The sequence below is a fragment of the Varroa jacobsoni genome, unplaced genomic scaffold (assembly GCF_002532875.2).
Source record: "Varroa jacobsoni isolate VJ856 unplaced genomic scaffold, vjacob_1.0 scaffold_543, whole genome shotgun sequence".
Classification (NCBI taxonomy): Eukaryota; Metazoa; Arthropoda; class Arachnida; order Mesostigmata; family Varroidae; genus Varroa; species Varroa jacobsoni.
In genome coordinates, this window is record NW_019213445.1 from 74,227 (window position 1) to 101,642 (window position 27,416).

Consider the following 27,416-nt stretch of genomic DNA (forward strand, 5'->3'; position numbering starts at 1 on the left):
ATACATATATTTGTTCTCGTTCGATATACAGTTGACAGGAATCGTCTCAACAGCCTCAATTTATTTTTTGCTTGCTGTTTTGACTATCGCTTATGCACTTCTGTGTTTATTGTAACGTATTGTTCATCCAGTCCACGCCGCGTCGACCTATTTAAAAGCTAGTCATCGAAAAGGTTTTATTTACTCTATGATGACTTGAGCATTTTAGGATAAGGGTGCAACCGCTGCCAAAGGTTGCGAAAACGGACTGTATAAGTACATCCGTATTGATCGCACGTGCCCTAGTCCCGAGAGGGCGGGATATCCTCCGGGGCGGCAAAGTAGCGCTTTTTAACTTTCCCACCTGCTACCGCTCCTTGTGTTGCTCATTGCTCACATAATACCCAGAAAACTGCAATTATATGTACAATTACGTAATCAGGAAAGGTGGGTTAATCGGGGCGCGGTTTCAAGTAGGAAGCGATCCCAGTTTTGTTGTTACAGCAGCAGCTATTGCAGTCTGTTCGCTCGAGATACTATGCTCTAGCATCCTATTTTGTTTTCTTAGCTTGTTTCACCTCTGTCTTCATTCATCGAAATTGCTATTTCAACAAAACTGGACCCGGGGCAGGGCTTTCCATATTCGAAAGCCATGCATGTAACCATAAGACAGTCATACCAGGAATGCGTTTCTATGATGAACGCTTAGGTCTATTAGGTCTTGTCAAGTATGTACCAATGCATCGTGTCGGCAGGAATGGGGCAACGTAGTTAATGATAATGCGTTTGTCGTCTGGAGACAGTATTAGCGACGATGGAAAAATTGCCGCCGCCTTGGGAGCAAGCTCCAATATATCAGGGTCCAGTTCTCCTCAAAAAAAAAAGAAGAAAATGAAGAACTCGTGAGAATTTGTCTTGCCCTCAGTTCTTCATCAGCTTGGGAACGCTACTTTCCTGTTTGCCCCCTTTCATTAATCAGGCTTTTCTTTATTAAGTGCTGCTCGATAACTCTACCTGAGCAGAAGTTAAATGGGCAATTCGCTTCGTTCTGTAACGCTTCTGTGTGAGGAGACGGATAGGCCGACTGAGGTCTGAAACATGTAACAAATGGAGTGAAAAAAAGTTTTTGGAAACAACTCTCATTCATTATGATTATCATCGTCATAATCATCATGTTCAAGGTTAGTTCTTCAAAATTCATATTCTGTCCATAAACAAAAACTGTCTTAAGCAAGTTGTCAGTCCAAACGAAGGGCACTGTGGAAGAAGGCGTGAGAAACATGGCATTGCTCTGAGATAAGCAGAGCGCGTTGTGCAGCTACTTATATAGACCAATTTCTATCCAATGCTTTCCTTTCATACACTCCCTGTACTGGCTTCACGTAGGAAGACCGACAGAAAAATGATAGTGTACAATCAAGGGTTTATGATATACACATGTACGAGAGGAAGCTCGAGAATCTGCAGCAGAAATGGTCGGTCATGGCGAAGACTTTTCTGGTCTACGTTTGACTACAAGTGCTAGACGCCGTCCACCACTATCTATTTAGTGATCGCTCATTTTAATATGGAATGATTTTTCGTTGTCTGAGTCAGTTCTCTGTGAGTTTGCTGTCAGAGGAGTTTCGTTTGTGTGCGCTAAAAGATGGACTAAACTGAATTCAGGACATGGGTAAAAGGAAATCGCTTTAAAGAAACAGAATTGTTTTTTTAAGTGAGGTTTTGCCAATCTTAGCAGCAATGCGTTGAGGTAAACGACGTTCGCATGATATTGGAATGAGGAAGGCATTCGATATCGGGGTAAGGAATTCATTCTCTGATCCTTCTCCTTATCTTTCTCCACAATAGTGTGCAGATAAGTATGCCGACAACGTACGGCAGCCGTCGAATGCATTACTACTACGGCAGACGCGTAAACGTATCAATGAATGGGCAAGTTAGTTCTGTAAAAAACACCGTTCTATTAGCCCTGTCTGTATCAAACTGATGACATTCGCCGTTTACAACGTTAAAACAAAGATTCATGCGTATGAACAATATCTAAGTGATTGAGTGAAATATTTTTGTATGACATATTTGGTCAAAAACAACCGCCTAATGTATTCCTACATTTTACTTTGCGACCGAAAAATACGAGTCTATTCATTATTTTCATCAATCTAGTATATCATATGCAAGTATATATACGAAAAGTTCAGACAATCACTCCGCCCATCCGACAAAAGACAATCCATAAAATCGACAAGGTAGCTTGCCCCTCCCAGTCGGTTCGCTACAATCGAATAGCCTTCTCACATCTTCGAAAGCATGTGTGAGACGACAAAATCTCATTAGGACTCAAATCTTCGGTAATAATTATAATTATGACGACGAGCATACATAATTTATAATCGTTATGTTAGAATAAGATAACCAAAAAAGTCTAATGATTTCAACAATCTGCATCGGATCATTCTATGAAACGCGTAGAACAGGATGCAAGGTCTTACACAAGAATTTTATATTTTGTACGAATCAGTGTGGTATCTTTTTGACAGTTAGCCTCGTTAATAGTACCACACCAATTGGATACAGATGTGATGCGCATAACGTAAAATATTTCGCCGATTTAGATTTACGATACGTGGTTTTGTGTTGCTCAATATTATGCAGGTGTTGTGATCACAGTTCCCACACGCCTAATCCGTAGATCGGCATAGGCTCAATCACTGAATGTTGTTAAGTTGATCTATAGATTGATCTTTTTGTCAAGGAATCAAAATTTCCACATAAATGCGCCAGCGAAGCGACAATAAGTCGGAAAACAAGACACGCCTGTGCTGCCTCGTCTTCTGCTATGTGCATAACAAGTTAAACTAGTGCATATAGATGATGGACTTGCCGTTCATAGAAATTCCACGTTCTGAGAATTTGTTCCGGCGCGTATTTTCGTGCAGAACTGTAAATCAACCCGAACTAACTGTTGCTAGGTGTGTCGTAATGGTATTTAAAACCTATATGATGAGTCGGTAAAATGACTACCGCATAGACAGTTAACCTAAGATGATCAAGCGACAGAGGTAGGTTTCCTTTGATATTGTTTGAATGCAGTTATTTCTTGTTATACATGACATATATAACATGGTGTCGAAATTGTATTCTGAAACTGTAGTATAGGATACTTCATATTAGCGATACTACGATAGTGCTTTTAATTCAAATTCGAAATTATACTAAAGAGATTTATTTGTTCTAGAACGCTCTGTGAAGTTGTGGGATGTCCGCTGGCACTGACATCGGCGAATATGTCGTCGGCCGAATCAACTCTAAGCGTTGAAGAGTTTTCTGACCTTTGGCCTCAGCTTGACCTCGTCGTTGATGCAGGCCCCCTTTGTCAATTAGGCAGCCCCCAGGCGAAACAACGTAAAGGCTCTACCGTTGTGGATCTTACCGCTGAAGGGTTCTTCAGGGTGGTAAGACCCGGTTGGTATGTATTTATAATCTCATTCAATATAGTAGGTGTGTTGATTGAGTCTACACTACGGTGACTCTAACGAGTCACGATATCGATCTCGGTAAGGTTCAAGATAGCATTGAAAGATTATTATTACAGGTCCGTCAAAAACAACGCAGACAAATAAATCTTATATCTTGCAACATAGTCGTATTTCGACTATTAAAATCAACATTAAAAAACGTAAGCAACAAGTTTACATGAATAGACAACCAAGCTGTTTATTTAGCTGTGGCATTAATTCTTGAACTCTGAGATTCGCAGATTGGAAAATAGCACGGATTCCACAACAACTGACCCGTTTAAATAATACATGCACATCATTTTTGTGAAGCTTACCTATTTTCTGCACCCCTTCTCGTGTTCAGATGTACTGATTTGTCTTTGAGTTTTCAACAGCAGCGGCCTCATCAGCTTAAGGTCAATATGTTTCGACGCAGCTGCAAGTTCGCACATTCGAGGCCGAAAATGGTTCTTCTCCACGAGAAACAACGGATCGGCCCAGCAGTCTCAATACATATACATATGTATATACATATAGCTGTGCGAGGTTACTCAGTGTGTATGTCTGTCCTCCACTTGATAGATTAACGCTAAGAGCGGTTTCTTTTACTAGTTTTCTTATGGGTAATATTAACGCGTATGACCCTTATGTTAATGCTTTCCAGCTGTCTGAAGGTCACGAAGGACGTTTTGTTGAGAAATGGCCTCAAAGAATGGCGCGACCTCTCGAGTGATATTAAAAAACGTAGCAGAAGCCATACAGTGGCTCATAATGGTGAAATTAAGTAGAAATATGGAACATAGAAGAATAAGATAGTCATATTACTTCGATCCAGGTGATGTATAATCGCTATGGGTATTCGTTTCGAGCAGTGAAGACTTAAGGAATAACATTGATTCCGCTGCTACACACTTTCGCTCATTTTGTTTTGAATACAAAACATTAGTTAGTTTCATCTTATTATTGCACAGGTTGCTGCGACTAATATGTTTGTTCAGGCCAGTTCTGCATTGGCAGTATTGAAGAGTTTTGTGAGCTAAATTTTATGAGAGAAATGAAGTGTGTACTGTGTAATTTGTGAAATAGTAGAGCCAAATCGTCCTTGGGATCTTGGGCAGAGTAAAAAGCTTTACATAAAAATAAATGAAAACACAAATGCCGCATTACTCACTTCACCAGGAAACACAGTATGTAGAGTAAGTTGTTTTCACAAAAAACGCTGCTATATATATATATATATATATATATATATACGCTTGCACATGGTTAAAGACTAAGTAACGCTGAAATTTACCAGCTACGCGGTATTATTATTACGAAGACAAACAAATCAAGCAAACAACTGAAACAATGTTTAAACGTTTTCGCATTGTAAATATTTCTTACAGAAGCAAGTCACTCGGAAAATCGATTAGTGCACCCTATTAGAATATCTGTACAAAGGCACAGTTTAGTTAGCTGTTTATTGGACGTACACTATATAACAATTTCGTGTGTGCGGGCAAAAATAACCAACGAGGCGGCAGACTATGAATCAAGAACTATGAAACGCGATTAATAGGTCATCAATGAAATTGTTTACTATTGTTTTTAATTTACTTTTTAGTTAAAAATTTATTTTTTATTTTTGTTGCGCCAGGTGTGCGTGTGTGTGGCTATGTGTTTGTACGCAACCTTGGATAGGAAATCAATACATTCGTTCTGGTTTAATGTTCAATTGATGATTTGGTATTACTTAGTTCCATAGAATTTAATTTTTTATAATAAAGATACGTTTTCTATTATTTTTATTTCATTTATATTTACGTTCATTATCAGTGATGTTCTTTACTTTGCAACCATCAACAAGTTTTATGTGCATGTTAAGTCTTGCAAGCTAATTACCTGTACACTAGACAAATAGTCAGAGAATGTAAATTCCACGAGAAAACAGCATACATTAATTGAGCAGTAGAACATTAAATATTTTTCAAGATCCCGGAAACTAAAATCCCGGTGTCTTTTTGATTAACACCGGAGCGTCACTCGTTACGCAGTTGAATATCAAGTAGAAGAACCTTTTTCCAATGTTTACTAGTAAAAAAATAGATGAATGTTCAGCGTCGTATAATAAAGAACTCGATGGGGTTATGACAGATAAGTTATTTTATGTTTGAAGGAAAACAAAAGCGAAGCAATCGAATAATTGTGAACATTACGGTCTGGGAACGTGCAAGAGAGTCCGAAGCCGAATCATACTAAAAAGAAAATCATGGCAAAGAACATAATGTCTAATAGCCCATCCTACAGTTGGAACACAATATGTAAAAAAAACGATTAGGTCGAAAACACAGAAAGAACCCGTGTATGTCGATAATAGGCTACCAGTTTTTTAATAAATGTTGTGGTTGGCCACAGATGAACCATCGTATGTGTCTTCACTGCATGCGTTTGTGTCGTGTTCTCTGATAACTGGTTAGTAATGTTCAGCTATTCTCTAGTTTTTTGAAGAGTACCATGCCACTGGAGCGAGAAAGATACACTAATAATACTTTATTTTTTCATGAGATAGTTATGCAGTATGGCAATATGAAATGATAAAACTTCAGAATACCTGCTGATGTGTGCAGAGTTTACGTGAATCTCTAAAGCATCCCTGAAACACAGTTATGCCGCCCGGTCTGTTGGTCATGGATATTCATCTATGAAAGTCTCTAATTGCAAGCGACAAAAGTCTGCTTTCAGGGTTCTCTAAAGAACACTGTTATCAATGTTGGTAGATATTATTCACCTTGTGTTAGTGTCCTTCCGTAGAGATTCTTATAGTTCAGTATGCTCCCATCTTAACAAGACATACTTTGATTTAAAACGCTTGAATACGACCGGCGAGCACACAAAAAGCGATAAAGAAACAACTATAAATTCAGATGCACGAGACGAAAATATTCAAAGTAGTTTAATCACCGGGTCATCTTTGTTTGTCTGATTAGATTGAAACGATTGGTTAAAGAACAGAAATATTCGAGTTGAAGTTTCGAGAAAATATTGAGCTTTGGATGAATCTCTTTGGATGGTAATATAAAAGGTGTCTGTACTTTCCGATAGAATACAAACCATATTCACAGCAATGGCTCTAAGTCTATATGTTAGGCAATTAGAAACCTAAATAGCTATTGTTTGAAGCTCAATAATATAGTTATGAATTCGGTGTGTATGGCAGGTACCGGCTGCACGCTGGAAAATGTATGCTACTTTTTTATAGAAAGCACTCTGATAGTCAAATATTTACTAGCCACAAGATATAAAACAAACCTCAAGCTGCTACAAGTGAAATGTCTTAGTGTATTTTACTGAAATACACAAAAATCAAGACGATCATTAAGGAACCACAAGACATGGCATCCGCAAAATGAGAAGCTCTGAAATACGTTTTGCTACGTTTGCTCTTCACAGTCGTATAGCTCACTACCTCTTTGCTGATAGGTATGCTACAGAGACTATGTACGAGTAATCGATCTGTCATGCAAGTTCCAGTTTAGCTAAAAACTCCTTGTTCACCCGATTATCTACTATTTCCAGTAAGTCTACTCCGTGGTCACTACGCGAATTAGTAAACGAATGACACAATGTACGAAGTACTAATTAAAAGAAAATAAAATCCTAACTGATAAAATAAATATATTAAGATGTATGTAAAAAGCTAAGCTATTGTGCATCACGACTCCCCGCATACAGACTTTGCAACACGCCGTTATCAGTGTAATCGATGCAGGGCTCTAGGCAAAGGAGGAGAACAATCATGTGAAAACCAAATGTATTTCTGTCTTATTTTTTATATGAAACGACAACATTCATAACCTGTACCCTCCATACGAGATCGCTCGTAGGTTCACGGACCTTACTTTATGCCGCCTCACGTCTTTTGCTTATAGCAAAATAACGGCTTCTTTTTATTCTTTCCTATCCGAATCATCCATTTAGAAATCACTAACTGCGTTTCACAGGCTGTGTATAAACGACATTGGCGGTGACGTTGTTTTACTTCGATGCCGAACTGTTTACTGGAATCAGTCATCGTTCGAACGCTTCGTATAAGAATTGTATGTGCTCCGGGTGATATTCTAAACTAGGCTGACAAGTGCAATATTTTTTTACATATCCAGCTTCGCCAGTAGTGTTAGGGATGCTCAGCTCCCGACAGATTGCTTTTGCTTAGCTTTTCGACTTGCCGACTTTCTGAACTCGTTCACACATCGTTCCAACTCTCCATAGGCTATGGAGGAGACATAACGCTGGCTTGTAGGCGTAATTTCTAGCATGCCGTATTTGGCCGCTGCCGACGCTCTTTTGTACAATAATGCTTGATGTTCTCGCCAGCCCCTTACCTGGCTCCTTTCGCTCTCACACCTTCCGTTATTCTCTCTTAGCCGATCGCAACTTCTCGCGTCCTCTTACTGCGCCAGCGTCACTCACGGCGCTCCTCGGAGCTCGATCTATGTAACAACTCACTGTGTAATATTCTTTAAAAGGGAACAGCCACGACTGGAAACGAAGCACAGAACATCAGTTGAAGATTCGTTTAACGATGAGATTAAAAACCAGGATAGTTTGGGGTAGCGAGGCTATGGTGGGTGCCATCGACATCGAGCCCGCTTCTTTAAGATACTAACGTTAGCGTAAGAGTACAACACTGTGACAATGCATAGCGCCATCTTTTAAGTAACTGGTTGAGTCAGAACCATTAGGTAGACCTCTGATAGACTTGTGGTATCATTTGTGTATCACTTGTAGTTCTGCGATTGTAGAGTCGTTTACAGTAATCGTCGCTTGTTGCTACTCATTCGTTTGGTATCATTATCTTAGCTCCAATAGAGAGTGGCCCCCCTCGCCAAGAGGAAACCAGTTAACGACGAGAGACAATTCAGAGCGGTCTTTTAGTACTTACGGTGTAGCAAAGGTGACTGGCACTTCGCATCAGTACATCAATGGCTTGATCGTCGTTCATTAGTTGACTGTCACTGAGATATCGCCGGAGACCACAAGCTTCACAAATATTACACGAAATGCGAGAAAACTGAAATGTATGGTTACCGAACCAAAAAGGGTGCCGAAATTAACTCAGAAATTTCAAACAAGCATCTTACCACTATTATCTATTTTGGGGTACATATACTCATGATAATATCGTTTAATCATAAAGCTTGCAGTCATCTGTCTTTTCCAAAACGTGTTTCCTACATTAGAGTAATCCGTCTTAACTGATTAAATGGTTGATCTAATAGATTTTGCACACCACAGGCTCTTTATAGTTTTTGTACGTTTTTTTCTTTCCACAAATGCCATTTATCAGACGTTTAATTTTGATCAGATTTTGACGTTATGCTGGTCATGGTTGTCGTCGTCCAGACCTCGTGACTAGTCGCCACGTGACCATCTGGCAGGCAACTCGTTGGAAAATAACGGGTACAAAACGACCTTGAAAGAAGATGGGCAGGCAATCCTAGCTGTAGTGGCAGTTATTAGTGATACCTGCAGACGATGGATGAGAAAGACACCCTTCTCTGATACGCAGTATTGATTGATGTTACTAACGACGGAGTGCTAACCCTTGCACTGGATGGCAGACGCTTCAGAGTTTGACAAGGCGCCTGAAAAACATCTGAGTCTCTTCGAGACGCTGATGAGAAGGCGCTCGGTCTTGGGCGGCCGTTCAATGATGTTAAATTATGTCAACATATATCCGGCGGTGTGGAGTGGAACGCGCTGCTTGGGCAAACCCGTTAACTTGACTGATATCACACTGCACTAAGACCGACGTCTAGTTCGCATTGCATCCGGGCGAGCGTACAGAAATGACGCGCGGTAATTAAATTTCGGCGGGTCGGTATTGCCATTTATGCAGAAAAAAAGCCAGATAGACGACATCAGAAGGGCCCAGTCGAAGAACGAGAGAGCAGAGCTTAGCGTTGAAAGAGGAAATCGCTAAACGTGAGAAGAGCTATCCTGACATGCAATACTGTTTGCAGTTGCAGGCCCACGCAGGCACCTACAATTCAAGAGCGTGGAAAAATTAGTGAGCCAGATAAATGAGGCAAAGAAAAAGAACCATTCATAGGAATAACTTTGCATATATTTTTATATCAATATAATAAATATGAAATAATTCGTACCAATTTGTTCAAAAAACCTTCTACGTTTACGAAACGCCCAAATTTGCATTATATACTCACCTTTGATACACATAAAGCGGTGTACGATAGCTAGCATAACATGGGCCTGTCAACTTTCCTCATTGACACAGTACATTAAATACGAAAATTCTTTCGATCGATCAGCTCGAAATAAAATATCTTACAAACTAATTATACAAGCTAATTGCAATTAAATATGATTGGGACGCGTAACAGTGTGCCGCTCGTGCCGTTTACTACGTAATGACGAAGTAAAAATGGCCGTTGTGATTGTGACATCTAATAAAAATCTAAATTTTGCTGCTTACCGTAAATATCAGAATCCCCTTATTATACTGAGAACCTAAAAACAAATATTAACTATGTCATGCATTTTTTTAATCTTGTATATATATATACATATCCAACAAAAATATGTCTGTCGGGCACTAGTCGCATAAAACGTAAAAGCGAAACGATTTTGTCATCAAATGAAACAGTTCCTGCTATTATAATCTACCTCTAAAGACATAATATACGCTTGCTGTAAATAAATTATAGTTAGCTCCGTACAAATACTTATAATATAACATTCACCATTAATAGATCCTGTCGCTTACCCAAATTATTTTCTGCTATCATCATCTCATAGTTGCGCAAACGCTAGCGAATAATATGTGACAAGTGTCCAGCCCTAAATGATAATCTCATTTTGATACCTCATACGAATTGACTAGGGTAGAGTGTATATATCCAGGGCTATCTAACGTTGGCTGCCTTAGATTCCAACGTATTTAAACAAAGTCGGTGTGTGGCGTCTAGTGCGTGGGCATTTACAGCAAAGGTTATGCGTCGGGAAAGCGGCGCACGTCATCGAGATGTGTTGTGGTAACAGCTTGTTACTTGTACTTGTTAACATATTTTCTGTTATAGTCATCTCCGATACCGCGTGTTAATCGATCAACACCGAAGCGGCGTCGGATTAGTCGAAGAACTCTTTGAACGATCAGGCACCAGCACTATTGTCACCGTGATAATTTAGTAGGTAACATATTGGACGTATATGGGTATCGTATGGGCTACATAACGGGTAACGCCTAACAGCGATGCCGGACATAGAACTCGGAAACAAAGGCACCACCACTATGAGAGACTAAATATATAAAGCAAATATAATTCGCTCTCCTCGCTTTTTAGCACTAGCAAAAGCAGTAGAAGTACAAACAGCCTTGGTGCGATGTAAATATGTAGATCCACTCGTGTTTCTCTTTCCCGTTTAAAAACAAACTTGCACAATAGACTTGAATGTTCTAATGTCACCGCAGCAGCAGCAGCACATGATAATTCGCTTTCATATTGTGCTGTGTCTGCCTATATAGCTTTTTGTTCTGTTTTGTTATGGAGCTATTTGGTGCTGAATATTGCTGCCGGCATTTCTTCACTAGGTAGCAATAATAATGCTACTGATGATAACAATGATCGTGGAGGTAAATTGTTACGTTAAGAAAATTGCTATTTTCCTGTAAAAAGGAGATTAAACTATATAAATGGTGTGCCGCTGGTTACCAGTGTCATACACGTTTGTCAAAACTATAATACATATAGGGTTCATAAGGCTGTCGTTATGAAAGCCATAGACTGCGACAAACTTCCCCACGTGAGCAGGACGTGCTAAACGTTCCCGTAATGTTAACGTAGATCACTCAAATGATAAACAAGAACTCTGATTGGCACATTGAACTTCGTGGATTTCCAGTTAATCGTCTGCTCCCTTCCGTGTTCCTCTATCTGTTTGTATGATTTTCTACGTACTCAATCGCTCATCCCTTCCTGTTCTCTTATTTCCTAATCCGGCACCCCCTCGCCGCCTGACTTGCCAGCCTCTAGTGACGGCGCGGTTCATCCGCTGCGTCCTTTTCCGAGCGATGTTAATCCACGTCTAAATATATACACATCAAGTTTATTCGCCTGCACCGGCGCCTCTGCCCCTCACTTCTCCAATCTTCTCAGCGACGCGTTGCGTCTTATTGAGCTTGTCTTGACTTACAGAGAGAGGCGTGTTTTTTTTTTAATAGCGACATCTAAGGCTAGCAGCGAAACAGCAGAACCCGTAGGCACTCCGTGATCGTTTCTCGTTTTTTTCTTTTAGCGACGGCGGTGATTGCCGCTTTCGTCCCTGTTAAAGCTGCATTCTGGCTGTGCCTGTCCCGTGTTTTTAACGTATCAGAAGAGGTCCAGTGAAGGGGTGTGTCTTAGTCAAGCTAACTATAGGCTAAATAAGCCAAGCGAAAAAAAAAAACACTGCCGAAGGCACTTTCGGCATCGCCCGGTTCTAGCAGGAGCAACAGGCCGACACAAAAGACTGGAAGAACCAAATCTTTAGTTAGTTAACCTGATCAGCTATTCCACGCCATATCTCACTCTTTTCCACTTGCTCCATCCATCCCAAGTATTTTTTTAGAAAAAAAAAGTACAAGAAACAGTGAATAAGCACTCCTTTCATAGTAGCTAACGTCACATTAATACAAGTTAGTCGATATATACAAAAAAAGTCAACAAATACTCAGAAATTTCACTTTTAGGCACTTATCATGTGTTTTACTTTTCTTCTCGTCGTGAAACTAAACGCCAACGCGATCACTGCTATCTACCGTGTAGCATGAATCTGATCGCATAACCTCATTTACGATGGAGCTAAATTAGTGAATCGAGTAAATGTGCGGTACGTCTAGGGACAAGGCGAGGTTGCCGTGCCTCTTGGGTCTCCTAGTGCTTTCCTCCGAAACTTCATTAGCATGGGTGTTCGCATTTCGGAAAAGGCCCAAGGGAGTTAATTTAAGAAAAGAGAAACACAGAAAAGACTTATAGAGTTTATATAATCGCCATATACGAAACTGCGCGGTATTAACCCGTATATATGTATATCTGGGGAAATATTTACAGTCGTAGATAGCAACAGCGCAGTCAATGGGTTTCGAGTTTATGAAACGATACCACAATGGGCTCCCTTAGTCATTCAGAAGCTGAATGTCAAAGAAAAGTCAATGAACCACTAGAAGGTTTATGAGAAATCGTTGACTGTCTTGAGTGGATTCATTTCCAAGTTTGATCCGCAGTTTATGCAAATAAACTTGCTTATCGTCCTAATTGTTCTATATTTTTCCAAATTTATTTGGAGATCATAAAGAGACTGCTTTTTCCTGTAGGGCCCTTATTTGGCGTCAGTTTATTTTTCCATTCCTACTTATGTATTTCGGGACTTATGTTCTTCTTGTAAAAATTGACATTATATCTGTCACAATTCAGAATTCCTTATATATTCGTTCCCTATTATTTCACAATTCGTGCTACTATAATTCAACTTGGCTCTTTTGTATATTCTAAGATGAGATTTCTGTTCAATTCACTCCCCTGGTTCGCGGTATCCATGATTCACAACACGACGTGAAGGTTGACCATAAACCCCAGGCTGTCTTTAGATCCTATGTCTGCTTAGCCAGTTATGACAAATTCAGAGTCATCTCCACCACTGAAGTCCAGCGAATTCTTGCTAAAAGGGATAAAATGTAAGCCCTAATACCAATATACTATATGCTCAGGCACTTCCATGTGTTCAAGTATGTCAAAATGTTACATATGCAGTGTGCTAATTGACTATTTCACGCTGCACGCTACCACACTATGCATACATTCACGATTTTGCTATACTTGATAACTATTCATTTAATCAAGTGCTTCAAACGGAGCTGGTGGTCGTTTTGTCGGCCACCAAACCATTGGGTAATGGGTGATGTTCATTGCGCACTCGCTTTGGCTGATGGTATATTAAGGTGCTTCACCGGTACAACTGTACTAGATATGGCTTTGTCTTTTCGCTCCACTTTCTTCCTAAATGACTCTTTTCTTTTGTTTTTATCGTCATCACCCGTTGTCACAAAAGAACAAAACGAGATCGTCTTTTTGCATCCACTTATGGCACCTTTTAGTCTGGTAGGCGCCGTTTGGTCGGAACCACTTTACCTTCATTATTAGCGTCATCATGACCCTTATATTGTGTTTTATCCGTAGCCATCCGCCGCTTCGGGCTGTTTGTTGGCTGAAATCTCCATTTATTGATATCTACTCTATATCTGGTTAACGACCCTTGAATGAATTATATAGAGGAAGACAAATGGTTAGCTGGATCAGAAACAACTAACGATTACCTAGTTAGTCGCTTTGACAGGTTACCTTTTCCAATGAATGGCCGTATTCCATTATACAACATTTCTACTGTGCTAACTAACGTTTTACGTACTTTTATAAATATCAGCATACTTTGTTTGACTTTCTGACTAGTTCGTGCGGAGGCCGCCCAACGCAACGCTGGTTCCCATGCTGGTTGCCACTTTTAGATCCAGAAAAAATCCTCAAAGAACGAACACTTTGCAACACCATAAGCTAAGACAGCCTTGGCTTTTTGCCCTGTTCGATTTACGATAACCACATGAGCCCTATATTTCATGTATGATAGGTACCTACTGTAATACTGTGCCGCCTTTCGGCTTTTTACCAAGAGGGCGTCAATACCGTTTAGTTGATATTCACACAAATCTACGTGTGTATAGTTCCTCGCCGCAGTTGCTGAGTGCATTGCAGAGGCGAGCGTTCCGTGACAGAGAAAACCAACAAGCGGAACCTTAACTATCTATACTCTTACATGAGTGCGCGAGCAGTTATGAGATCATTCATGCATTCCGTTGGTCTAGCACAACAGCTAGATACAGCATCATTTTCGTCGTCGAATAATGCGGCTACAACAGTGATGACAAGCACTGCTTGAATTTTTTTTATCATTTTCATAAAAAATTAAAGAAAATCAGGAACTATGTACCAAAGTGCAGTAAAGATTCAAGCAACATCATGGAAGCACGATCATCAGGCAGATGAAACACGGTATTCGACAAGATAAAAAGAAGGCTGACCTGCTGCTTCCTAGAGAAATTGACTCTTGTGTTATTTCTACCTCCTTAGACACTCCACATACACCAGCCACTTGAAATCAAGAGAAAAGATAAGAGTTATCGGCATCAACTAGGAACAACTTTTCTACACTGCCCCCGTACTAATCGTTATATTCTATCCACTTCTCATACATAGAGCATATCTAGTTTAGTATGAGCGTTTCTTGTATATCCTTGTCGCCCTTACCTAAGCTAAAGCTCATCCAGGAGTGTTTAAAAGCCATTGCTTTTCGAATAATAGCACCATAACCATCGCACATTCTGGTTTGCTAGCATAGAAACTACGCGTATTCCAACTTGCTGCTTCTGGCTTCGATTAATATTGACTCTGTTAAGAGTACGAAACTAGAAAAGCTAGTAATGCGCACATTGCGGTGGTCGATACCAGAGAATGTACGCTATTTTATTTGTTTTGTCCATACTATCCGTTGACTGGCATACCCAGTTGGCGATACATTTTCGATTGATTCAAAAGCATTCCTTTTAACGTATTATACAGCTAAATAACAGAACGGGCAAACCTAAAGATGAAATCGTCCAGCATTCTATTGCGGCCAGAAAAAAACAACAAAAATCTAATCGAACCTAGCTAATTATTTTTCGCCTGTCTCACAAAGAATAACGCATGAAAACATTAGTGATAGGACGGATAAGTTATGTGACATAAATGGATGACTAAGAGATCCCAGTAGGTGAAAACGAGCGGGCAGACATAGTGTCTCCACAGCCGCCGCACCAACTAGTTCAGGGTAAGTGTGTGCCTATACTAGTAAGCTGGTACTGGTCTTTCGAAGAAAAACTGTTTCAGAAGAGGGCCACCAGTAAGCTATTATATATATTTATATAGAACGCACAGTGTGCTCACACGCAAGGTTCACGTAATCTATAACTTGGCTCTATTGTTTATGTAGTTATTAACGGGAAGTCTAAGACAATCGTTGATCAGCGGAAGCTTCAAGAATACCGACATTAATGTCTGCCTATCGTTTATGTGGAACATTCGAGCACTGTGGCCGGCTACCGACGCCCGCGCACCCAACTAACCGTGATCGAGAGAAGTGACTAGTAATGACAACTAAGTTGGCAGTAGCAGTTTAGCAATCAGTACGAAGAAGTCAAAAGGGTAATGTTGAGGGACAGCCGAACATACAACTATTTCGAAAGCTACTATAGTTCTGCAAGAAGTATATATAGAAGGCCGTTTCCGTGTGACCCTTACTCTTGTCATCCGCAGCGGGTAGCTTGCTTTGTCAGAACACTAGAGCATCATATTATTATAATATAGTATTGTACAACAGAGCCCGAGAAGCTAACGTCGTCTAATAAGAAGAGCTATGACATTAGAGAAATTCGCCAGCAGTTTTCTTTACGCTTGTTAACGATTAGCATAATAACAGCAAAGCAGTACGTTCCCAATTTCGTCATCAACGGAACCCTTACTGCATATAATCTAAAGGCTATAACACAAATCGTAATTTATACTATTTGATATCACGAGAGAGCATCTGGGAAGATATTTTTTTGGCTACACAGCTGCATGGAATCCAGCAATGATCCGCCGGCAATGCAAAATGTACCAGCATTTGATTATGCTGGTTGTTACTGGCAGGGTTAGCGTGAAACGGATTTGAAAACTATTGACCGTTACTTTACCAGTATCGTTGTGACTATTTATAGATTTGCTTCTTAGCTAAATACTACATCAATACCAATTCGCGCATTTTATGAAACTAGTCCTACTTACATACTCCATCTATCTACAAATTTCCGCTAAATACGCTACTTAAAAATGAATGACGCATTAATATTTTTTACGTATACATTTTTGCATGTATATAAAACGCTTTATTTGATTCGTTTTGAATAATCCTGGTTCTTTGTTGGTTGGTTTTTTTCCATTCACATTATTATTGTGCCGTCGTGAAGAGGACGCAATGGGTTTCTTTTAGCTCGCGTATTTGTTGATGTTCATGGTTTGTCGTTGATGTTACTATAGTTGCTGTTGATGCGTTTTTTTCCGCTATTAATTTATTATATACGTGCATTGTAATGGAGCTATTATACAGAAGGACACATAAATAGTAATAATAATAATAATCGTAAAAATAATATCTTTGTCCCACCAAGAACAACCTCGATGCCGTTTGCTTTGCGCACCGTGTATCCCCATAATCGGCGGACAAAGTCTGTCGGAAGTCGATCCGACAAACAAACTCAATTCGGTTATTATTTTCATGTTCATTTTATTTTTCCCTTTATTCTCGATATTGTTTATGAATAGATCGTCCTCCGCGTGGTGAGGGATCCTGGTATGATGGTAAAAACTTACATCCTCTTATTGTTGGTCAATAGGTTTTTGTTTGTTGGTTGAATCTTTTTCGTAAAATCAATTGAAATTATACAAAGAGACATTCGAGGGTGTAGTTTGTTGCGTCTGCTAACGTCTTTCGTCGACTTCTTATTTCTCTCTTTCCTATTCTCTCCACGTTCCTTTCTTCCGCATCGTGTCCTTTTCTTCTTATCTTTATTATTATTATTATTATTATTATTATTAGTATTACTATTATCATTATTATAATCTTATCATCTGTTTTCTTTTTCACATATCTCTGCTCTGTTTGAAGTAGTGAGGAGGGTTCGTCAGCGTTACACCTATCTGTAATCTGTACGCGGCTGTTGCTGTTGGGTTAGTCGAAGCAACGTTCCTCCATCGACCTCATCGCATCTTCTTTTTTATTATAGTCTTCCGTCGTTATCTTTACTGTGACCACTTCGCATTCCTCAATCGTTATCATGGAACAAAAATGGAGGAACTCCCTCTTTCTCATTATCCCATGACCTTATTTTTATCTCTTCCCATCATTATTATTAGTCTCCATTATCATCATCCTCAATATTCTTCTTAATTAGCATCTGACCGTCTCCTCCTATTACCCGCCACCCTTCGCTCCTATTTCTCCTTGCGCCTAGAATTCTGCCACAAAATTAATCGTCTCCGTATAATCATATTCTACGTTCTCTGGCCATCTTCATCTTACACAATCCCTCTCTCTCTTCCTCTATTGGACGTGTCTCCCTCACCTACCGCGACGTCGGCGTCGATTCCTACACCTCTGCCATTCCGACACATCGTCTGCTTCGTTATTTAGGGTAAGGTAACACCTTCGTTAACAGTAACTCAATGGGAAGGTGGCACCGGGGCACCTGCGTTCTCCGCTCCCATTTGTCGGTCGGTCGTTCAAGCGAGGTGCGGGAGATCGGGGATTCGGACTGGGGGTGAGGGGGGATAGAGCAGCACAATATTAGGCTTGAGAAAGGGTGTGATAAGGGAGGGGGGCCGAAGGGGTAAGGGAGACAAAACAAACACCTCCAGATACTCACGGAGCAGACGAAGAACGGGGGAGATTCACACGCCTGCCGCTTTCCCATGTTGTGCGATCGAAGAGGCGGGAAGTGCTGAGCAGGCTTTGAACCGCGCACCCGCCGCCGTGTTTGCTGCGATGTGCCTGGCGGCATTTGTGATTACGTTGGCATGTTATTGTAGTAATTACTGTCTTCTTGTAGATGTTATGGTTTTTTATTGTGATATAAATTCACGTGTTGTTTGCGATGCTTTGTTGTTGTTGTTGATGTTTTGCTTGTGACATATCTGTCTGTTTATTATTATTATTATTAATAATGAATGATGGAGGAGGATTAAGACGCCGCGTGCCCTGTGCTCTCCCTTGTTATGCGTATGTCGTCATTATGTTTCTGTAATTTACTCTTTCTTGTCGTCCGTCTTGGCGGACTCTTCTTTTTTTTCGTCAGCAGCAGCAACAGCAGGCGCAGACTCATCAGCTTTTTTCGCCTCGTCAACCGGTGCTGGGGCGCCTTCTTCCTTCTTGTCTTCTGTCTTCACCTCGGAATCAGCTGCGGCTGGGCCATCACCAGCAACTTCGCCGTCTTTTCCCTCCTCTCCCTCTTCCTTCACGGCCGAATCGTCCTTAGAATCTTTCTTCTTCTCCTTTTCTTTGAAGGAGAACATCTTCTTCAGCTTGTTGAAAGAAAAACGCTTTCCTTTCTTTTTAGCCTTTTCCTGTTCCTTTTGCTCATCGGTCTTTTCGTCGCCCTCTTTCACCTCTTCGCCGTCCTTCTTCTCGGAAGTAGATGCTTCCGCCTGGAAAATATGACAGTTACAAATGACAATTGTTCATATACGTTATGTCATAGCACGACACAATCACTACAGTGACCACTATCATTAACATCAATAAAATCATGCAATGGCGGCAAGTTCCTACGGTATTACGTCTACCGCTTGCAATAGAATTAGCTTGCTTGAAGCAGTCTTCACGAACAAGCCAACCATGGAAGAAAGTTCTATAATAATAATACTATAATATCAAGTAAAAAAAAAGTTGCTGCGCATCAATTAGCACGAAAAGAATGGAACTTCAATGATACGTGCATAAATTATCATCTGTCGTGGTCTTAACATCTAATATCCATATTAACATCCAAACTCCCGCTGTTTCCGTACAATGGGTCGATGATGCCGACACCACCACGAACTCCGCCTAATAATTGCTATTCTATTTTAAAAAGTTAATAACTTGGTGCCGCTAAGCCAAACTACTAGCGAGCTAGCAAAAAATAAAATAGTGAAATGGGATATGTTTTGTGAGCTACTTGTGCGATAAACATCAATAGGATTAGATTTTGGCAGCGGGCAGGGACAAAATGTTTGCTCTGTGCTAGCGGTGTCTGTACTGTGTAATCGGCCCAGAAATTCGACCGAACCCTGATGTCAGCCAGTACTTCTTCGAAACATATATTCAATAGCCATCTTATTTACGAACTATTAGCTGCCTTTTGATCACGATCGTTATGTAATATTTACGACAATTGAAGCCATACTACGACAAGTAATTCACAACGATGAGATGAAAGCATGGTTGACGAAATCAGGTTACAGTCATGTGGAAGCAACAGTTGTCGCTACAATAGAACAATAGCATGATTAAAAAGATACAACAAAAAAAATGATGTCTGGTAGCGAGTAAATAAGAAGTTTGATAGCATAATTAAAAAGCTACATTAAAAAAAAAACGATGTCTGGCAGCGGTATAAATAAGAAGTTTGATGAATTTAGACTTTTATAAGTACTTTACACTAACAAAGTTGTTTTGCATAACAAGAAGGGGTCCTCTTACGTAGAAATAATGTTTTGCACAGAAAGAAAAATGTAGTAGAATGTTTCGCGTAATAACAAAAAAAACGATAAGTACGTTGCATGAGAGGAAGACTATAACAAAAAATAGTTTTCCTGATTTCCCACGCCACACTTACGGGAGCCTCTCCAGGACTAATGTGGCCATTGGCCTCGACCCCCTCGCTCGCTTTATCCCCACTGGAATCAACCTTCTTGCCGTTCATTTCCTCGATCTTAAGAGGGGCCTCCTTTCCCTCGACGACAGCTTTCGTGGCGCTCTCAGCCACCTCCGGCTTCGCGTTGTTGGCCTGCGCCACCTCTACGTTCTCGTGCGTCATCGTGCGCTTTAGCTATTGAACTTGTTCGACCACAAACTGAAATTCGAGAAAAGAAATTACAGATAACAAATGAGAAAAAATATGTCGAGCGCTGCCGTTATACTAGAAAGCGTATACACAAGCACATTATAGTAAACACACCTTGATACACATCCACTCATACACACAGCGATACACATGAACAGGGAAAGTCCGCAGCACAAGCAACTATTTCTACAATCAACTACGTTGTTTAGGCCGAAGCAAAACAGTGATCCAAAGTCTTTGAATTGCCATGCAGACTGTCGCAATCGCTGTCGATGCGGTATGTAATATCCCTCAATTGTACCGAACCGCCGACCAATGTTTTGTTGATACACGACGACACTAGAAACACCGATGCAATTGTTCGCTGCCTCATCTAACACACGCAATCAACGCCAACGGTCGAATGGCGCCTATTCCATCGTTAGCCGGTATCCAGGCAGTACACCGGCCTGAACGCTGTAGCTAGTTCAGAGTAGCGGTGTCGCTCCCCACGCACCACTGTAGCAGAGTAAAATACAGGTTAATTTTCGGGAAAAATTTTGCGCAAAAAAGATCTGCCTTCTCCAAAGTACCATAACTTACATGGGTTAAAATTGCGCTCGTTCGAGCGGAGCAAACTTGCCGAGACAACTTCACAAACACACAACGGTCCCGCGATTGAGCGAGATGCCGCCCAAGCTTGGCCACATTCAAGATGGCGGAGAGGTTCGAACCTCCCCGCCAAAATTTGAATGTTCCATAGCGCGGGAAAGAGGACAAGCCGAATACCGAAACCCTGGCCGGCTGCTGAGGCCGGAGTTGGAGGCGCCTAACGCTATAGCCTACACAGGTCATAGTGTCCCCCACCCCATCATAGGCGAGCAGCTTTCTCTCCGCTTTGTGTTCTTTGGGTCAATAAGAGAGTTTCAAAACAGAAGTCAAAAGTGACCGGTTCACAGTCTGTTTCGTAGACATGACATTACTTGAAGGGCGATAATATGATGCGGCGGCAACATATAGCGATCACAGTCATAGGACTCGATGATAATGAAACGCCATGGCAGAGTTAACGTCGCACTCTGTTAGTGTCGTGTATTTGGCGCAGATGGTGCTGTATGTTGGCTTGTTAACGTTCCCTGTCCAATCCAGCTTGATCATGTTGAAACATGCTTACTTGGCAGCTCTATTTGGCGGGCAAGGCATGTTTCGGTAATCGACACGTTAACACGAACCTGTATTTATACACTTGTACATTGTTTTGTTCAAATAACCTATGTTCGAAATCATTCGGAGATTAACGGAGCACTAATAATAAGACGTGACGTTTGCCTCTGTTTCTCGTGGACTGGACAAAATGATAAGTTGGAAAATACAAATTAGGCTAAAGAGATTGAAAGCCCTTTTCTACAACTTTCAGTGACGCTGCAATCTAATCTCGAGGGCAGTTATGCCAGGAGGTTTCTAGAATGCATGACTCAATGCACCATAAAGCGTTCATTGACCTAGGGTTCGATTCAGCTGATGCGAGTAAAAAAGCTGACGAGGATTTGAATTACTCACACGTGAACGTGAAAGCGGAGCTAACAATCAGCATTCGGTCGTTCAAGCACATCTTTTCCCGGTTTTTTAGTTGAGATTACATTGCTATTGCCACTTGGAACCATAGCTTTTACCAGCGGCATTCATTGTCCCATGCATGTATACTACTAGCACGACTGCTTAACTAAGTTGAATAATATCGTTGTACATTTCGGTATATCTTATAAGGAACAGACAAGAAGGGTTGTACAACAGAAAAAAAAGACACATGACTAAAACGTCGAGGGAATCGTTAATGTTCTCTAACATAAAGCTTTCTTGTCCCGCTAATACTGCAGCGGCGGTGGCAGTTTATGGGGGCATTTGTCGATTAGACCCACAGCGACATGTAGACGCGCAGGCATCGATATATAATATTATAGACTAAGCGAGGACAGCTGAAACAGAGAAACAAAGTATTATTGACCTTTCTCAGTCTGTTCTAGCTCATGCTACCGTTGCGCCGAGATTCAGACGTTTTGCATAACCACTAAATAGTCATCCGTTTGCATTTGTATTTTGAGATTGAATGGCGTCTCGCCATAGATGGAATCACTTTTAGATCGAAGAACAGTTGCATCTTGGCCGTGGTGCTTACAAGCAAATAAATGCGCGGGCTGAATAGATGCAGCAGTAACAGTTTCAGACTGTATGCACGTTTTAGCGATGGAAATAGAAAATAAAAAAATAAACTGTGTGCTATTATTTTTTTTTTGTTGTTAACACGTACATTAACACCTTTCCCGCCTCAACCATCAGAGTAATGATTGCAATCTTATACTGCTGTTAAGCGTTGGATGTCTGCACGGCTCAAATAAGAAAAGAAGCGAACCTGCCTCGAACGAACGGGTCGACGGATGGAGCGAACGTGTGTTTACCTTTGCGTTAGTCTATGAATTGCACATAGACGATAACAGTAACATTAGCCAGCACTATTGTCACTGATGACAACTTACCGTTACGAGTTCTGATTCATCGCGTGTTTACTAGCGGTTTAAATGAAAAAAGAGAGGACGTCTACGCTGTTGAACATAGTAGCAACTCAAATAGCCTGCTCCCTGCTCAATATAGCATCGATACAATATTTGACGGGTCAAGCAGTAGAAATACGTTTGGAAATGCACTAATGTTATATATTCGTAGCAAGCATGTACACGATATGCCATCCTGTTTCGTCGACCCATCTAACCTGAAATAGATCACTAACTAACGTCCAGAGCCGCAGAGATTAGAGTGCCGCGGCTTTCCGTCTACATTCTAGTTAGTTAAACACCACAACAGACTGTTAGCAGTGCGCGGTTTCCTGAGATAGCTAGGTGGCAGTAACCCCACTCAAATTGGAGCTCTTCCAATTGGCATAGACATGTCGTGTACATTATATAATTAACTGCTTGTTGGATTATAATTTCGATCTGAATGTGGCCTGACGGACAGCCGCCTAAAGCAGTGTTTCACGGCCGTACCGGACGTAGCACTCCAGGCAGTCATCATAGGACATAACTGATGCAACAATAGTCAGCAAAAGCGCATTAGACAAACGGTGTCGATTAGAGTTTCTTCTCTAAAGAAATAGCTAACATATGCGCCCGTTCTTCTATTCCATTGTAACCCTGCATGGCTGCGTTTTTCTTAGGTAGACCAGATATGTATTTACCGTGGTCAATATCAGCCATAGCAACAGGGCTGATCACGTTCACTATCCGAGACAGAACGAGCCATGGGGCACTCACTCACGTTACTTTGACCAAAACAGAGAGAGAGACACGTGAAGAAGACTATGAGAGAAATGTCTGCCCAACCCAGCGTCGGAGTGGTTTGATGTTTTTGTTGCTATTGCTGTTGTTGTCATCGTGACTTTTGCGAGTATTCGATAACAGAGCCGCACTCGATGCGAGAGCCGCACAGATTCGATAGCTTTTTTGGTACATTAGAACAAGCGTTCTGGCCCGGGTCCGACTGTCCGAACGGGAACTGGGATAAAGTGAATATATATTGTTGAAGGCACAAAAGATGCTCAGTTGCCATTGGCGGAAGGCAGACAACTTGGTTGACTAGCTGGCCGGCTATTGCGTGAACATTTCGCTGAAAGCATACTGTCTTGTACGACATTCTGTGATCATTCTATTATAGAGTGAAACGGTCTACGTCACCGTAAAGGAATGTCTTTTGGCCACAGAATGGCAACAGTAAGGCAAAAAGGACAACCACAATACAAATGACTATTGTTTTGATATACGGTATTATTGTAGACATGTAACGTAACATTCGTCATGCAGCATCCTGTGTTGATTTAGCCGAGACCACACAGAGACAAACTGTCGCACAGAAGCATCAGTTTAATTTCTTCTAACTGTGTTGTGTTAAAAAAAAAAGCACTGAAATTCATTCGTGGTAATAGCCTAAATAAGATAGTAGACATAGCTCAGCGATCGAGATTTTTCGGAGCGCTTCAAGCCAAGAACTAAATAACCAAATATCATTAATATCGCATAGAGTCTAATTGCTGGGACATTATCTTTTTCCACCTTTTAAATATAAATCGGCCACATATCATACAGCAAGTTAACGAGATCGCTACGTAACATCAAGAATTGACGCAATTATTGTTGCTTCATGGTTCCACTTGTTTCAATCATAATAGCATATAGCAGACGATAGACGATCGCAGTGTACCCTTCAGCAGTATATTAGCCAATCGCCGCCGCTGTTCCGGGTTCGAACCCAATGGACTCTGACGTGTAACCGCGCCACCTTCTCTTTACCGTTCACAGTTACACCTTCCAGAGTAATTGAGCCTTGACGACCGATAGTACATTGTCACTTAAGCTGTCTCGTGGTCCGTTTAGCTTACGACCTGGTCGAACGCAACTCTTGACCAGATAGTTCATCGGTCGACTGACATCGCTGACCATCTGCAATCTATTAAAATAATAATAGGACTTTGCCCATCGAGAGCATCAGCTTCATGATCGTTCTGCTCACATCGGGAATCTACGAAGGACAGCCAACAATCGAGCAGATCAACAGCTATTAGAAACATTGAAAGTTTGTTCCTTTTTATTTTTTCGGTAATCCTTCTCCGCTATAATGCAGTTAGAACAACAATAAAGAAGCGGATCGCTCCATGCGGTTCGACGTTTGATCATCCTGAACGTAATCACTTCGGTAGAAATTGGTCAATCCGTCTTGAGTTCGCCTTTGTCGATTTGTTAGTCACGACGCTTAATGGCCTATTTACCATCGCAGCATTATGTAGAATGCCATCACCACAAGCCTACTCAATTCTTCCATAGGTCTAAGGTTGTCTTAGCACTAGCTGCCATCCACTATAATTCAACGATCTAAAGCTAACGATGAATACGTTGCTCAAGTTCTTCCTTATTGTACTTCTAGCATATAAACGATAACTCGCCGGCCACAAGACGCACCGGAACCAACGAGAAAGGATCGTTATGTTTTCTCTCCGTTCTGGCACTTATTTAATCATTGATCACTTGTGTTGTTTTTCCTTTTTGTTTTTTTTTTTTTTTTTCGCTAATTTGACTAGCTGGCTAGCACAAGCTAACAAAAGGCAACGGACAGAAGTCGAGTTACCTCCATTACCACCAACCCCGTTTCGATATATGTTCTCGTCTGTCGTTGACAAGCTGACCGACCGTGCAAGATCAACGAGCACGTTAACATCGGCGATGCATCGCCTGCAACAGCAGTGCGACAAACTAATGGCCATATCGGTTGATGCCCATCTAAATGTGTGCGTACGTCTGCCGGTTTGCCGTTAAGTGACGTGTGTCGCTATTGACGACAGACAGCAGCGCCATATCGACGAACAAGTTAGCATTGGCTGGTATCCGACTCCGAGGATAACAAGATGAATTATGGGGCATCATTGTAAACCATCGTCATTCTGCGACCTCTGTGTAGAGAAGCGATTATATGTTTATACCAAAGTGTCTCCGTAAGCCTGCTAATTATGTTAGGTTATGCCGCGACGAGGCATGAAGAGTGCTTTGAAGCACCAGAAAAGATCACTGGTCAATTTCCAAGATGTCGAAGATGCAGAGCAGAAGAGGGGAGGCAAGACTGAGGACCAAGACTGAGATGCGAAAGCGACGATTGCTTCTTCTACAGCGCTAAGCAAATGAGCTAGTAATCGCAAAACGCTGCAACGCTGAACTCGGTCGTACAGGGTAGCGACAGACGATGTCGACCACTTACGGTCTCTTGGTGCCAACTCGGGCCGGAAGTCCCGGCCGCTACGCGTTGTCTATGTATACACGCTATGTAAGCTCACTATGGCTTTCGATTTTGCTATCTGGGTCTTTGTCACGTTTAACAATCGAGGCAACACAATCGAACGTACCAAACAGTGGCTAAAAAGACAACCTCCACTCGAGAAGAGAAAGAACCAGGCTCACAACACTGACCGTCCGCCCACATATTAAAGCCCAGGTTATGAGTGTTCAAGCACGTGTCATCGTACCTTGGCTGGAGCAGACAAGATGTAGGCTCTGTTCATCTCTTCTTGCTTCTTCTCTTTCCACAAAAATTAGTACAATCGTTACATTGTCACGACAGGCGGAGCGATATACATTTACTATGTTAGCAGGAAGCGAGACGATGCCCTTAGTAGTAATCATTATCGTTAGCCAGTATCGTGACAACAGATCGTAACACAGTGCGAAGCGTTCGGATGTATAAACACAACAATGCAAGTGTTACATATAAATGGGGGAGAGAGGGTGATCGATTCGGATAGCAAATCACGGTGCGTAATCATGTCAAATATTAAAAAATGAAAGCAAATATAAAGTTAATTGGGCTCGTGTTATGGTCAAGACTATGGTGTATACGGCAGTTAAATTTCCACTATTGAATTACGTAACTAATAAAAGTAGTAGCTAAGAACGGTGACCAAATCTCACGTTCTCAAGCATTGCATTAGAAAACTTACTCATACGGTGGGACCACTTCCACTGCTCAACTAAACACGCCCGCACGCCGTGTGACCCACTTGAAATCGGAACACTCCAACTACATCGTTTCTATGAGGTTCTTAATACACATATGTGTAAGCAAACATTGTGTTTCCTTTCCACATATTTACTACGTAGCGAAATGGTATTTGTGCAAACTTCGTTTACCTTCATGAGCAGATTGTTAGCGCTAGCTTCTTTCTCGGCACACGCGGGGTAAGTTAACCCATCGCGCACCTGATGGCCCTCAGTGACGAAGTCATGAAATAGACTAGCATCGAATAATTAATACACACCTATACCACAATAAGCAGCGCACCTCCTTCAACAGTACACAGTGGCTTGTATTCGCCTACCGGACTTCGTACGGAACACAGGCGGATTCAGGCTTAAAGAAAGATTAGCGTTTACTCCATCACTGCTCGTGCCTCTGCTTTTACTTGAAGCTTGCCTGACCAGACGAATTTTCTTTTAGTTTTCTTTTTGTTATCAATCGTACGCCGTACCCATGAGTGTGCGCGACTGGGCCACATCCGAACGATCTACCAGGGTTGGCCGGCAGAGTGTGCACTTTTCAGCATTTCTCGTTCAGCGGCTTTGCCAACGAACGCACGGCGGTAGCCGCGGCAGAATGAGCAAGCGGCTCTCGGCGAGCGTGGCCGAGGCAGCGTGGCGGTTATCGCTAGTCGACCACCT

At 41.4% G+C, this 27,416-nt stretch overlaps 2 protein-coding genes and 2 long non-coding RNA genes across 14 annotated transcripts in view; 2 read left to right on the top strand and 2 right to left on the bottom strand.

Annotated features, from left to right (window-relative positions):
* Positions 1-5,881, top strand: part of Tcs1 (Threonyl-carbamoyl synthesis 1) — a 12,909-nt gene extending 7,028 nt beyond the window's left edge. For 2 of the 3 annotated variants that reach the window (XM_022834632.2, XM_022834633.2), the window contains exons 5-6: positions 3,215-3,445; positions 4,141-5,881. In XM_022834632.2, coding sequence (XP_022690367.1) covers positions 3,215-3,445; positions 4,141-4,264 — 355 coding nt within the window. In that variant the 3' untranslated portion in view covers positions 4,265-5,881. The remainder of the gene's footprint in view (positions 1-3,214; positions 3,446-4,140) is intronic. The other variant, XM_022834634.2, reaches the window with a different exon arrangement.
* Positions 5,882-6,774: 893 nt separating this feature from the next.
* LOC111261284 (uncharacterized) lies at positions 6,775-14,767 on the bottom strand. 5 transcript variants are annotated; one of them, XR_015311442.1, is made up of 5 exons: positions 10,246-11,386; positions 9,955-9,989; positions 8,985-9,501; positions 8,401-8,529; positions 6,775-7,997 (listed from the first exon to the last, which is right to left on the bottom strand). It is a non-coding gene; the product is annotated as an uncharacterized LOC111261284 (long non-coding RNA). The 5 variants fall into 5 exon arrangements; XR_002680902.2 differs by having other exon boundaries at positions 8,401-9,501; XR_002680905.2 differs by lacking the exons at positions 9,955-9,989; positions 10,246-11,386 and adding an exon at positions 14,590-14,767 and having other exon boundaries at positions 8,401-9,501.
* Positions 14,768-14,876: 109 nt separating this feature from the next.
* Positions 14,877-16,726, top strand: LOC111261287 (uncharacterized). The gene is made up of 2 exons (XR_002680906.2): positions 14,877-15,377; positions 15,540-16,726. It is a non-coding gene; the product is annotated as an uncharacterized LOC111261287 (long non-coding RNA).
* LOC111261286 (uncharacterized) lies at positions 16,434-27,157 on the bottom strand. 5 transcript variants are annotated; one of them, XM_022834639.2, is made up of 4 exons: positions 20,770-20,893; positions 20,302-20,685; positions 19,960-20,196; positions 16,434-18,787 (listed from the first exon to the last, which is right to left on the bottom strand). In XM_022834639.2, the coding sequence occupies exons 3-4, from the start codon at positions 20,158-20,160 to the stop codon at positions 18,389-18,391; spliced, it is 600 nt and encodes a 199-aa protein (XP_022690374.1). In that variant the 5' UTR covers positions 20,161-20,196; positions 20,302-20,685; positions 20,770-20,893; the 3' UTR covers positions 16,434-18,388. The 5 variants fall into 5 exon arrangements, with proteins under 5 accessions (XP_022690374.1, XP_022690378.1, XP_022690376.1 ...); XM_022834643.2 differs by lacking the exons at positions 20,302-20,685; positions 20,770-20,893 and adding an exon at positions 27,017-27,157; XM_022834641.2 differs by lacking the exons at positions 20,302-20,685; positions 20,770-20,893 and adding an exon at positions 26,889-27,020.
* Positions 27,158-27,416: the final 259 nt, after the last annotated feature.

Bases quoted from the DNA above. Each gene is read 5' to 3' on its own strand.
- LOC111261286 (XM_022834643.2), bottom strand. From the start codon at position 20,160: ATGACGCACGAGAACGTAGAGGTGGCGCAGGCCAACAACGCGAAGCCG. The intron at 18,788-19,959 runs GTAAGTGTGGCG...CATATTTTCCAG, and splicing joins TTAGTCCTGGAGAGGCTCCC to GCGGAAGCATCTACTTCCGA.